The sequence below is a fragment of the Streptopelia decaocto genome, assembly GCF_964273445.1.
Source record: "Streptopelia decaocto genome assembly, chromosome: 14".
In the NCBI taxonomy this organism is placed as follows: domain Eukaryota; kingdom Metazoa; phylum Chordata; class Aves; order Columbiformes; family Columbidae; genus Streptopelia; species Streptopelia decaocto.
The window spans coordinates 6,214,392-6,228,729 of NC_138669.1; the positions used below are offsets into that span (position 1 = coordinate 6,214,392).

At 41.7% G+C, this 14,338-nt stretch overlaps 1 protein-coding gene across 1 annotated transcript; it reads left to right on the plus strand.

Moving 5' to 3' along the window:
• Positions 1–377: 377 nt before the first annotated feature.
• On the plus strand, positions 378–12,554 carry RAD21L1 (RAD21 cohesin complex component like 1; the record flags this gene model as incomplete). The annotated part of the gene is made up of 13 exons (XM_082065682.1): positions 378–521; positions 1,891–2,020; positions 3,340–3,439; positions 3,896–4,002; positions 4,391–4,573; positions 5,154–5,255; positions 6,167–6,280; positions 7,285–7,514; positions 8,794–8,896; positions 9,692–9,825; positions 10,531–10,617; positions 10,951–11,028; positions 11,516–12,554. 13 exons carry the CDS (start codon positions 378–380, stop codon positions 11,723–11,725), a joined length of 1,722 nt encoding a protein of 573 aa, XP_081921808.1. The 3' UTR covers positions 11,726–12,554.
• Between the last annotated feature and the right edge of the window lie 1,784 nt (positions 12,555–14,338).

Consider the following 14,338-nt stretch of genomic DNA (forward strand, 5'->3'; position numbering starts at 1 on the left):
TCCCCCTGTCCTCTCAGGGTCCCACTAAATCCCCCTGTCCTCTCAGGGTCCCACTAAATCCTCCCATGCCCTCAGGGTCCCGCTAAATCCCCCTGTCCCCTCAGCACCCAGCTGGGTGCCCCTCAGGTCCCCATAATTCCCCCTGTCCCCTCAAGGCCTGGCTGGGTCCCCTCATCCTCTCAGGCCCCATTAAAACCCACTGCCCTGTCCCTTCAGGGCCCCGCCAAATCCTCTCATCCCCTGAGCACCCCCTGGTTCCCCATCCCCTCAGGGTCCCCCTAAATCCCTCTCCCCGCCCCAAGACCCCTCTCCCGTGGGAGGGGGAAGAGCCCGGGAGGCAGAAGCAGCGTCGGCCCCTGAGCCTCAGCCCCGGCGCCATGTTCTACATGCATTTGCTCATCAACAAGCGCGGGCCATTGGCCAAAATATGGCTTGCTGCCCACTGGGAGAAGAAGCTCACCAAAGCTCATATATTTGAGTGCAATTTAGAGACTACTGTTGAAAAGATCATCTCGCCAAAGGTATGCGATGGCATGAGAAGGTGGCTTCTGGTACGTTCTGGGGCAGAGGTGTTCACCTTCAGTAGGGAACAGGACTTGATATTGTGAAGTCTTTGGTAATAAGAAAAAATTGTGGCTATTTCAAAATCAGTGTGAGGTAAATTCCTACTCTGATTTTATTCAGATCTCATTCAGATAAAAGCTCCATCCCATTAAATGACAGTAATATAAACATTTTACTTGCTGTGTTACTCCTGGAGATCTGTGGACTGCATTTAGGTACAGTGTAAGAAAATGTTACCACAAGATATTAAAATGTGTTTCTCCACACACCAACAGAGCTCCAGGGAGGGCTCTGTGGGCAGCGCTGCCCGAGGAACCACGGGGCGAGGGTTTGAGCTGCTCATGAGGCAGCACGAGCCCATCAGTGCCGGTCTTTCTTCAGAGGCTTTGAGTACCGGCTGGGGGTGTTGTTCAGCAGAATTTGGGAAATGCTGGTTTTGAGGAAATAGCCAGAAAAAGATTGAAAAGTCAGCTGTTCAACCAAAGTCAAGGGACTAAGAAAACTGCCGTGAAATTGTACACAGACTATTTGAGGAGAATGCTGTTGCTGATCTTATAATAAATAACTTTTGACATATTGTAACCACTTTCAGTGGACTTCTTCCATGTCCCCCATTATAAGCCAATAAATCTGTAACTAAGCCTACGCTGCACTTATGAGAGACTCTGTGAGCAGCCCCGGAGGCTGGAGTCCCTGTGTGTCACAGGGACGGTGACTCAGGCGGGCTAGTGGCCATGGCTCAGTCCTTGGCCTTGGCTGCAATCACATGCAAGGGAACAGTGAGGAATGCTTTGCATGGTCACTGATTGATGGCTCAGGAGATCCAAGGCTTTCAGCTGGTGCAAGCAGATTTTTAAAATTTTCTCCATGAAAAGACCTGTTTGATGTTTGGCTTAGTGCAGGAAGACATTGCATGAATAAATGGACAGTTATGGCTTTTATTTGCATAAATAAGGGCACAGGTGTGGCGTCTGCTCACCTAAATAACCAAAGTGTCAAATACTAGGATGTGTGCAGCTACTTTCTGTTTCAGGACATGTTACACTGTTCGCTGGCAGTCAGCTGAGGTGTTTTAGATAAAATAAGACCATCAATTCAGGGCTCGTGCTTCAGCATGCTGACGTTTAGGAGCAGAAGCAACTAGAAGTTCCTGGCTCTGAAAATTCATTTCTATGATCCCCTGTATCAGTACAAAATCCTGTTGATTTTTGTATAGCTCTGCATTGGTGTATGTTACTGGAACTCTGTTATGACTCTTCCATGTTTTCACGTTAATGTTTTTGCCAAAAATACTAACTCCTGAACAACTTTTTTACATCCTGAAAGTTTACAATAGCTCTGCGAACCTCTGGACACTTACTCCTGGGAGTGGTGCGGATTTACCACAGGAAAGCGAAGTACCTCTTGGCAGACTGTAGTGAAGCTTTGACAAAAATGAAGACAGCCTTTCGCCCAGGTATGTCCTGAATTCAGCATTTTTCCATCTGTCTCCTTTACAGCTCTTGTTTTAAAATGTAATTTTGGATATTGCTGTTAAATACATGTTATTGGTCTCAAAGGAAACTGAACATACTACTGCCTACTGCTGATGTTTAGTCTGGCTTAATGTAATGGCATTTCAGGTCTTTGACTCCTTTAAGGGAAGCAGTATCTTCAGTAGTCTTAGGAGAAGACGCTTGAATTCAGCCTCCATTGCTAGATAATTAATTTTAATTTCTGTTGACATCAACAACATGCCCAACAGTGTGTTAGTGCCAGGTCTGACAGAGTGTTTTGAGCTCGAGCCATGTAGCCAGCAAGAAGGAACAGAGATGACTGGGTCCTTTTCCAACAGGCTCCACATTTGTTGTACTTAGACACCAAACAGGGAGGCACTGTTGGCCAAGAACAGGACACCAGCATCTATTCCCAGTCTTCACACACTTTGTGACTTGGTCTGTTTGCAGAATAGTGAATACCCACTCTATGTTATTCTCAAGGATATGAACATGATTAGTTAGTTAATATTTGTAAATATTTGGAAATCTCTAGAAGAAACACTTAAGATAAGTACCCAGTGCTATCTATTTTGATGAGATATGGTAGTGGCTTACAGAGGACTGCACTGCACAAGAAAAAGACACAACAGTCACAACTGCGACGAGGGAGGCTCCAACTAGATATAAAGGGGGGAAAATCTCAGTGGAAGTGGTAAAATGCTGAACCAGACTGTCCGGGGACGCTGCAGAATCTACATCAGCAGAAACAGTCAAAAGTGAAAGTAGAAATGAATCCTGTTTTGAGCAAATGGTTGGATTAAATTACCTTCAGGAATCCCTTCTCACCCGAATTACTCCAGGATTCTGATCACTGAGTATTTGCAGTCTCGCTTCATAATTATTTGATGCTGGAGAACAGCACTGTACGGACACTGGAAAGAAAGAAAAAATGCAATGATTCATTTGAAGTGGTATGAACGACTCCAGGCTAAATGTCAGCTGTGAGAATCTTCCAGGGACTTAAAGGAGCTGTTCATAAACCCAATATATTTACAGTACTTCAGGTCCTGTAGCAGCATATTCTTCTGTATCTGTCTGTAAAAACATGGCTTCTAAATCACAGGTAAATTAAGGATTTTAATTCCACTTCGGAGTCCTGTTGACAAAGTGCCCAAGTTTTACCTTTCTGTTATTTAGAATGGCAGCCCTTCCTGACAGGTTTATTGTCTTATTATATGTATTTAGGAAAACATTACTTTTATTTTATTGACACTTGCTTTGTTTTGTTGTCTTTTAGGACTTGTTGACCTTCCAGCAGAAAACTTTGAGGCTGCTTATCAGTCCATCACATTACCTGAAGAATTTCATGATTTTGAAACACCGCTACCTGATATAAAGTAAATACTTCCCTAGTTTAAATACTAATTATTTTAGGATTTTCAGAAGTAAAAAGTATTCTTGCTGTTATCTGATCAAGACTCAGATGGAATACCTTGATTTGATAAGTGAATTCTCCTGAGTTCTGAGGTGGCTTTCCAAGGCTACACTCACAGGAGCTGTGCTTTTGTAGAGTTCATCCAAATCTGTTTAATCAACAGACCTTTACAATGAAATAATGTACTGAACTCAGACTTCGGGATTTTCTAATTTAAAATTGTGTCAGTGAAGCCTGCAAACAACTTGCTGGCCTCAAGAGCAGACATAAAAGTATAAATCCTGTTGTAAGACTGCAGAAGTTTGGGTAGTGACCTCACAATGTTGTCCTGTTGCATTGTGTGGCTGCATTTCATTTCTGCTCCGTTGCTCTTTGGGCCAGGCTATTTTGTATATTTTGTATAATTTTTTTTCATCAGGGCCATTGATGTTGCTGAACATTTTACCTTGAATCAGAGCAAAGCTGAAGACATCACATTTACAGAGGATTACGAAAGCAATATACTTCTCTGTGATAGAACCTTTGGTGAGAGAAGTTGCAAAATTAGCAATATTCCATAAGGAAAAGTGTGTCTTAAGCAACATTTTGTACAGTCTGAGTACTTTCCACTTGTTAAAAAGCTGTTATTAAAAATGCATTTGCTTCATACTTTTGCTGATTGGCCTGTCATACTGTCTTATGCTTAAATTTTTGTGTAAGTACTCTGCCTAAGTAATCTGATATTGGAGACTGAGTATCAAACCCAACATTTTCTGCTTTTTAGTCAATTAGCTACCATAGTTTATTATTTATTGCTTTTGAGGTATGGGATATCTTACACTCCTTTAAAATTAGTTGAAAAGTTAAGAAATGGATGAATATTTGTTTCAAAAATTTATGCAGATGAAGCATCAGAAATTCTGTGTTTATCCAGATGAAGAACCAGATGCTCTGAGAAAACAGAGCTTTGACGACAGCACCTTAACGAGCAGCAACAGTCTCAGAGCGGATTGCAACTCTGCGAGTGTGAGTGGAGACAAGCCTGCGCTGCACGAGGACACTTTCTGCTTTGAGCACGACTGTTTTGGAGATGAGGGAGATGCCGTCGATATGATTGGTAGGGTTTGTCACAGATAAACAGAATTAGTTTCTTGCCAGATATTTTTATTCTGGCAGGAAGACAAACAAGTGATTGTTTCCAAACATAAATTCTTTATTTCTTGTTGGTTTCATACTTTCTTGTTTTTTCCTACTTGTTGCTAAATCTATGATCACTTAGACATTGCCAAGTAAAATTATATTAAAGGAAATATTTCAGTTTTTTAGAATTAAAAACATTCAATTTATACTTAAGGTTTAACAATTTAGTTTATCTTTTCAGAGGTGAAATACTGCAGCATTTTAATCTTTGTAGTAACAAAGGCAGCAAAGTCACTTCTACATCTTTATGGCTTAGAGTATTTACACAAACCTTTATAGATTTGTACCTTTTAAACAATATAAAAATATATTAATACTATTAATATTATAATATATATTATAGATCATATAATATAATACAACATATTCTATTGACATGATATTAATAATTCTATATTAATATTAACATTAATACTAATATTAATATTAATATTATTAAGGCTACTTCATTACTACTAAGGCTCCAAATGATTAAAATTATGCATTTTGTATTTAAGAAATGCTGTTGAGGGATGAGCAAAATGACCTGAATAAAGACATTATTGATATGGAGGAAGAATGTCCTTTGCCACAGGATCTGCCAGAAAACAGCACAGCCTGTGAGTTTGCAGCGTCCGCTCTATGTTCCTCACACGAACTCTCTGTTCTCTGTTAATGCCTAAAGTTACTCATGTTCCTTCCTACAATACCTTGTGCCTTTTTCCTTTGGTCGTGTCTTTTGCTTTTTTCTAATGTGCTTCACTGACCATTTAGGTATCATTTCATTTGATCTAGGGATTCCAGATGTGTAACTTGGCGTTGCTTACAAACCCTTTTGTGTGCTCCCCCATTGGACACGCTGTTGATCCACCCTGCTGCTTAGGCAGCACGATACCACTTTTGTAGGGGAAAAGAAACTGAAAAAGAGTCTGCCATGATTTTGAACTTTACCTATGAGCATTTCTGGCTTCTTATTTCAGCAACACATGACACTTTACTAGTACATAAAGGTGTTGATGGTCTTCTTTTGGTTTGATATCAATGAAGTTAATCTTCAAAAAGTGCTTCTGGATTTTTTTTTTCTATCTTAAACCCTTATACCCCCATCACATGGTTACTTTAAAACTGAGTAGTCTGGAACAGCTTTAAAGGCACCCAGCGGCACTTGCTCCTCCTTGCGCTAGTCCTGTTCACATTGAGAGAAATGTCCACACTGCCATGCAGTTCCCTGGAACCAGAAACAGATACATGCTGAAACTAACCAATTTTCCCCCTAAACATGTTTTGTCAGGTGGGTTTTCCTCCAAATCAGTTCTCATACAGGTTTTAGTGTCAGCCAAGGAAACCAGGCCACGCAGAACAGGAGCAGCAGCAGTGCCAGTTAGTGCTGGTTCATTGTGAGATTATAGACAAAATCAGAGTTTTCTAATTCTGATAATTTTTGTCTGATACCATTCTATGTCATGAGATTGAGACATTATTCCATCTTGTAAACTGTTTTTGTTGTGTTATTTGCTGTGTTTTCTTATAGTTGAGTCCAGCTGCGCAGACACCACCATTAAGAAAGTCAACCATCCAATGAATGAAACGGTACTTTTCTTGAAAGAAAATGAAGAATTTGTACTCGAGCCAGTTGATGATACAGGTCAGAACTTGACCAGTTTCTTGCTAAATGTTTGTGTTACTATGTTTGCTTTTCTTCTTGTTAGTGAAAATATTTGCAAGACAGATTACTCTCACTTTAGATTTCATCTGCTCCTCCTGTCAGAGTTCCATTTTACAGCAACTGTTGCACAAAACCAATATCAGGTTATTTCTCTGATCTGCCCAAACCTCTCCTTACATTTTCTTTCCAAACCAAGCTTTGCTGCTGTGCAGTTCTGGTACTGCCAGCCTGGCCTGTTGATGAGTGTTACTGAAGTTTCATCTGAAGAGCTTCTATTGCTGGTGACACATCTGTGATTTTTATGTGTAAACTAACAATCTTAAAACTTCCAGGTATCTATAAAAATTTGTTTGTGAACTTTAATAAGATCCAAAAAGAAAAATGTTTCATTTCTTCTGTGGGTAAATACAAATGTTGCGTAGGTGACTGTCAGCAAATAAACAAGTTTGTCTTGACACTATTATTTAGAATATCGGAATTTTCCAGCCTGTCAAAATAATATTCAGGAAGTTATGGCATAACCAACCCGTGCCTCTCTTCTGCACTTACTGTGTACGTCTTCATTAAATTGCTAAAGGATTAAACTGACAAGTACAGATATGAACTATGAGGTGATGAAACCTGTTGAGTACATCAGCAGTTCTTGGAACAATTAACTTCCTGACGGATTAAAGACAGCTTATTCAGTTGTGTTGGTATATCATGTGTTCTCATTAAGTCCTCATGTTCCCGGTTCTTCAGTACAACAGTCATATGTCTTCCGCAATTAAACATATGTGAATTTCCTGTACAAGAATACAAAGGGGACACTTTATGAAAACTTTGGGAGCAATGGCCCATATACTTGTACTTTGATTTTCAAGTCTGTGTGATGCTTCAGGTCAGCAGCCTGTCTGTCTGATTCACAGTGCTCTTTTTGGTGCTTACGTGTTCTGTGAACAGACCTTATTGGACTTTTTTTTTTCAATACTTGCTCTCTTTAGCTGTCACCCAGAGGAAAAAAAAGAAAAGGAAGAGGAAGTTGCTTGTGGATGTAGAAAAGGAGCTCAGCTGCAGCACCATATACAAGCAACTAAACAACTGCACAGACATCCTTACTACGTTAGACCTTGCACCCCCAACAAAAAAAACGATGATGTGGAAGAAATCGGGCGGCGTGGAAAACCTCCTGTCCCATGCTGCACAGCCTGTGGTGCACGCGGAGCTGCAGAAGGTAAAGCTCAAGTCCTCGTGGCTTTTATGTCACTGTAGAGATGGTGGGACTGTTGCACATGCAGGGTTGAACTGGAGAGACTTTGCAGACCTGGTCGCACGTGAGCTCCTCGCAAGCTGCAGGTGCATCATTGAATGTGTTGCTTTGCAGTGTGGTTCAGCTGGAAACCTGATGATTATTTGCATACTTGCCACTAATTGCTTCACCAGCAAGACCATCTCTAGAGCTCATTACTTTAATCCCCAGCACCCCAACAACCAGTAAAAAATGACATAGAAACTTGAGAGCTGATGTTTCATTTCACACTGGACACTAATACACAACTTTTTAGATTTCTGTCAAATTCTTTGCAACTTTCTACTTTATTATTTTCTATTTTGTTTCTTCTCTGCAATCAGTACAAGACTGTATCTTTCTTTACAGTTACTTCAAAGGTTGTTTATTATTATTATTATTTCATTAATGGTTTACAAAGATGGTATGCCGATTTCTTTTGTACTTTCCCAATTGGAGACTAAGCTCCAGCTGGGGAGCAGGCAGGGACTGGCCTGTCAGAGGACCAGGAGAGTCCTGATCACTCATTTTGGCGAGAAGCTGGGCCAGACCACCCGTTCCTGTGGCTGTGGACTTTAAAGCTTCCTTTTACACAAGAAAAATGTATTTGTTTCATGGCAACATGCTTATCAAAGCCTCTCCAGTCCCCAAGTATTTTCTGACAGATCATTCAAAGAAGTTATAAGTCTAGAGCTGCTGATAAGATAAAAAAGGCATGGATGTGCACACAGATGATGCAGGAGCTGTGGTGAGAGCTCCGCACAGCAACCTAGTGCTCCCTGCGCTGTTTCCTCTGCTGTGCAGCTTGGAGAGATCTGTGCAGCTGATCAGGTTCCCTAGAGCAGCTTCACCCCTTAGAGTCGAGCTGCAGTATTACAGCTCCTTTATGAGAATAAAAACCACACACCAGGACCTGGGGAGAGAAATCCACACCCACAATAACCCCAGATGTTTCTTGCTTTCATCCCTCCTTACTGTTTGGCTTCAAGGAAAAATAATCTGAACTGTCCCTAAGACATTTTTTCATGGAGTTTGCTGACAAAGTTGAAGCTGCAGGAGGCTCCTTAAAAAAATAATGCAGATTTTCAGAATGACCTAATTCAAATCTCTAAATTCTAGGTTGCAGTAATTAATATACAGCTCATATTTGTACCTTCGTGTTGATGTTTGCAAATAATCTGACATGATTTTCTGAAAGCAAACCAATAAAAATTATTTGGTTTAGTTGTTTGAGAGATGCTTCAAGAGTCACAGATTTGAGATGAAAAGAAATGGAATACAGAGGGAATCTGAAGTGGAAGAAACAAGAAAAGAACAAGATACCACAGGTAATATTTCAATTCTGTTGTTGCAGAATTAGCCATTACAAAGTATTTTCTATTTTAGATAACGTTTCAGAGACATGTGCATGGTGTTTGTGTGCAGTGTTCTGCAAACTGAAGGCCAAAAAAGTTAAATGTTAAGGAAATAGTGAATTATTTTTAATTTTTGTTTGTTTGTTTTTATAAGTACTTTGCTGTTCTTTTGTTCCTTAGATCAGAAGTGAAGTGTGAGTCTTTTTCTTCCTTCTGGCATAAGGAGGGATTTTTGGTTTCAACTTTGGTTTCTCTAATTGTCTACCAAATTGCAGATTTGGGTGGTTTTTTTTAAAGAAAAAAAATAAAACTTCCCACTTATTCTGAGTTTAATCAGACTGCTCTCTAAATTTCCAAATTAATGTAAATTACTTCTATTTGCATCTTGAAAATTGTGTTTTGGCTAATACCAAGCAAGAAGAAATGATCCATTTCAGATGTCCCGAGGAGGTGATGGATCTGCCTTCACTCCTTTGCTCCCCCAGAAATCTAAACTGTGTGGCTGCCCCAGGAATTAATCACCAAAACCACCTCCTGCAAGCCCAGAAAGCTCAACTTTTAGAAAAGGAAAAACTCTCTGGGAAGGTTCTTCTTCTTCTGGGGCCCTATTGGGAATGATGTTTGATCTATATTTACTCATTCTGGCTCTTGAGCTCAAAGATTGCTAGACAAGGGTGTGATTTTTGCTTTTCAATTATGATTATTATATTTTAAGGACAGAGATTCACCGTAATTTCCTCTTAAACCTTGTTTTTTCTGTTAATACAGAGATGCTGATAGTAGAAGAGCCAAGTTATCCGCAGGAGTCAGCTCATTCAGAGACTGAAATTAGAAATGATTCGTTTATGTTGACATCACAAAATAAGAGAAATGAAACCCACGATAACTGTGGTGAAGCTATAGTGAGCGGTTTCCTTCAGTTTTAGAGATTTAAATGTATTTATTGGTGTCATTCTATGCCAGGGTCCAATTTAAAACACAACAAGGAATTACTAATAGATGTTTGAAAAGGATGTTAGAGACAGCCGATAGAGCATTAAGTAGCTTGTGTCATGAAAGCTTATTTATAAGCACTTTGGAAGAGTCTCACCATGAATTGAACAATTAATTAAAATGTTTATTAATCAGTATAGATTACAGTCTAATGACTAAGTATAAACGGAAACTTAATATGAAGTATAGCCTCTGTGTACTCAAGAGATAAATATAATCGTCTTTATAAAGGATAAAAAATATCTTTTGTGTCTCCAGTTGAGGAAATACTCAAGCAATAAATGGTCTGTTTCTGCCATCTTTATTTAGGGTAATGTGAAAGGGGATTCTTTAGAGAATATGAGGCTCATTAAAGTTGAAAAAGAATGATAAAATTGGACCTAACAACGGCAGAAAATGTAGAACTGAGTCCATCAGTGTAGAACCAGCTGTAGGATAAATCCTACAGCAAAGTCCTTTCCTCTGTGAGGAGAAACGTGGTAGAAACAGTAACTACAAAATAATTTTGGAAAAATTTATTAGAATAAATTCTTTGAGCAGACTTATGTAATTGCGAGTTACATCTCATGGATAAATTGTAATGCCTGTTGGCGATCCTTGCTGTTCTCCAGCAGGACGGCAGGGCTGGCTCTGAGAGCTCCGCGCTGCTCAACAATTCACTGGACCAAGAAGCCGAAACCCAGCGAGCCGAGCTGACAAAGGTACGTGTGCCCGAACCTGGCAGCTCCGGCTTGTTGCACAACAGAGCTGTGCTCTTTCTCAGACATACTAAAAATAAAGTGAATTTTGGTGTACTGATGTCATCTTTAGTACATATTTTGCCAGTCAACATCATAATAACATTATTTCCTCTGCTTCACGAAGCCTGGTGCGACTGCAGGGGTGTCGGGTGTCCCAGACATCCCCAGTATGGCCATCAAAACGCCCAGTCTAGCTGGATTTTCAATTGGGCCACACAGTTCTTGTCCTTTTTATCATCATGGTGTGTGACTTTTCCACAGGCTGTCTAACCTTCTGTTCTGTTTCCCCTCAAGGAGCAAACGAGGAAGGATAAAGACAGTGAAGAAATAAGGTGGAACAAAAGAACTCTTCAGTTATTAAAAACTTTACAGGTACCAGTACTGGATTTTATGTGAATGTATTTCAATGGTTCTGTGCAATGCCCATAAATAAACACTTACATCTAAGTGTAGCCATTAAAAAACAAGAAATAATAACACGTGTTTAGCGGAGACTGAAATTGTCCATGATACAGCTGGTGCTCCCTACTCAAAGAACAGGGTGCGCAATGATTTTTATTGTTTTGAGTCATGCAAACCATTCCAGATGTGCTTCATCTCACACCTCAGCACGGTTCCATTGAAGTCAGTGGAACTACGGGCACATGTAGTTCTAGTAACATATGTATGTGCTTGCAATATTATGGCAATAAGATGTTCAGAGCCACTTATATAAATGCAAATGCCAAGATAAGGTTCTGTTCAAGGTGTTCAGGCAGAAAATCCTCACTCTGAGCAGCTCTCGGAGTTCAGACTTGATGGGATCTGGTTTTACTGGCAGCCAAGCTGACCTGGCCGATCTTCTCCTTCCCTCACGCAGCACCTGCAGAGATCGGGCGCGCGCTATTTCAGTTTGCGGGAGCTCTGTCAGAGAAACAGCCGGAAAGAAGCTGCCGTCAAGTTCTACATCTTCCTCGTTCTGAAGAAGCAGTCGGTGCTTGAGCTCAGCCAGGGCGCTCCCTTTGCCGACATCACCGCCACCCTCGGCCGCATGTTCCACACCCACTGCAATCGCACGGTATTCGGATAAGGTCATAAAAATAAATCTTAGGCTAAGTCCTTCCGCAAAGATATTTCCTGGAAAAATGACTGAACGTCTCATCAGACCGTGGTGACTGTGCTGAGCTCTTTCCCACCCAGCACCTCTGCCATAGCCAGGAACCTTGTGCCACCTCCATGGTGGTCACACAGGTCACAACACATTTACCTTTTATATATATGTTTATACAACGAGCAGTTACTTGTTCTGTCAATAAAATATCGCTAAAATACATATTCTACATGACAGATTTAGATTGGGAGGGATTTTATGGAAGTCCTTTAAAACCTTTATTAGAGATCAATTTTGGAGGTTAAATTATTAAATTATACAGAGCTCGTGTGTTAATTTCTTAACGCTGTTAGGAAGAGAAGGCTGTTAAGCTCTCTTCATCAAAAACTTTATTCTATTTCACACTATTCCTTTCAAAAAATGTTCATTATTTGATACTTTAAGGTCTAGGAAGGTCCCCAGCATTGTTTCTGTGTGTTCAGGCAGAGAGGTTACGCTCTCCCTGGCAGAGCCACGTGAATTTTAGGAAGAAATCCGCTTTCCCAGAAATCCTGCAAGCTTTGATTTCATGGAGCGTGTTCACTTAAAGCCTAACACTTATTTATGTGTAGACCTATTTAAAAACGGATGTTAAACTGAAATATTATTAGTTCTTTGCTTTTTTAGCTAATTTAGGACAAGTTTTAATGCTTTTACTGTCATTTTGCAGTAGTGTTTTTCAGTTGCACCAGACCTGCTGGGTCGTGTGTGTTCAGCACCAGGTGTTGCAGCGTCGGGCTGCGTTCAAGTCTCTTAATGTGAAATCAATAAAAACCACAAGACGATGTTTCCTCAGCTCGTCAGTGTTTGTTCTGAAGGATCAAAACCAGCAGCCACCTGAGCCATCCTGTGGGTTTGCCTTCTCAGAGTCTGGGTTTTTGGTGATTTTTCTTAAAACGTGAAAGGCTGGATGCTGTGGTCATCCTGGCTTTCCATGCGTTCGCTCGCCTCAGCTGCACCCGCGTGTCTGTCCCTGCTGACACGTGCTGCTCCTGCCGGGTGCTGGTTTATTTTGGTGTGCACGGTTTTGGGAACGCGAGGAGCTGATTCTGAGGGGCCTGTTCTGAGGAGCAAAAAGGCTTTAAACTGACTGGAGGCCCCACGTGGGATGGGCAGGGCTGGGGGTTGGCCTGGCTGGTTGTGGAGGTTATTTCGGTTGTTCATAAAATGAGTGATAAGAAGCCTTGGGTACTCTTCTCCAAGGGGTTACTTTTCTGTGTGTGAGTGACCCTGTTTGGTAAAAACCTTTTGATTTTCTGCAGAAAAAAAAGAAAAAAGAAAAAGATATTTTCGTTTTCTGAAGCAAACAGGAGTGAGAGGCCAAGGCTGTAACCAAGAGCAGCTCGTTTCCCTCTCTGGGGCCAGGCCTGGTGGTTTGGTACCAGCCCAGGGTGAGGAAAGGGTTTGGCTCTCCAAGTCTTGCAATCGGCAAGCGAGAATCTCTCCCTCCCTCCCCGGTGCGAATCCCGGGAGCCCCTGGGTCTGTGCTCTGGGAAGCTGAGTGCTGTGGAGGCAAAGAAAACCATTTTTCTTCCCCCAGAGCCATTGGAAATGACTCCGCATCTCGCACCAGAGCTGCTGCCTTTGCCACGGCTGCCGCTGCCACATGGTCCAAGCAGCTCCAGCGCAGCAGAGGCGATAACTCGTTAATTTTCCTCTCAAGGAGAGAGGCCGAGCCGCGGATTCACCGGGAGAGAGGGAACAAAGGAGGCAGGAGGCGGGCAGGGAGGGATGAGAGGCAGGACACAGGCGCATTGAAATCCGTCTGCGTGTCGCAATAAAGCAGGAACAAATCTTGCAGGAAATAGTCCAAGAAGAAAACCTCTCACTTATTTGCAAAACAGGTTTGTTGGAGCCCCAAAATAACCGCAGGGGAGACACAACAGGAGCCTGCAAGGGCCTGGGCAGCACCTGGTGTCACACGATGAGTTCTCTGCGTGTGCATGCACGTGTTACACGTACATATGTCACACAGGTGGGACATTACGTGTACATATGTCACATAGGTGGGATGTTACATGTACATATGTCACACAGGTGGGATGTTACATGTATATATGTCACATAGGTGGGATGTTACATGTACATATGTCACACAGGTGGGATGTTACATGTACATATGTCACATAGGTGGGATGTTACATGTATATATGTCACACAGGTGGGATGTTACATGTACATATGTCACACAGGTGGGACATTACGTGTACATATGTCACACAGGTGGGACATTACGTGTATATACATCACACAGCTATGTGTTACCTTCTCCCCAGCTCTGGAGGGGCGCTGCAGCCAACCCCTGCCCCACTCCTTGCCACAGGGACCCCAACACCTTACCCAGTGCCTTCCAGTAAGCGCCTAGCAGCCTCCCCCTAGACGTCTGCTCATTCAATAATTAGCAAAGGTTAAGTTCGACAGATAACAGAAGATGTGTAGGTAGAACCATGAGTAACCAGACTGCGCTTGAGAGCCCAGCCGCGCCGTGCCAGCGATCACTGCGTGATTTCCCCCCAAGCGAGCGCGGAGGGCTCGGAGCGAACCCGCTGTGCT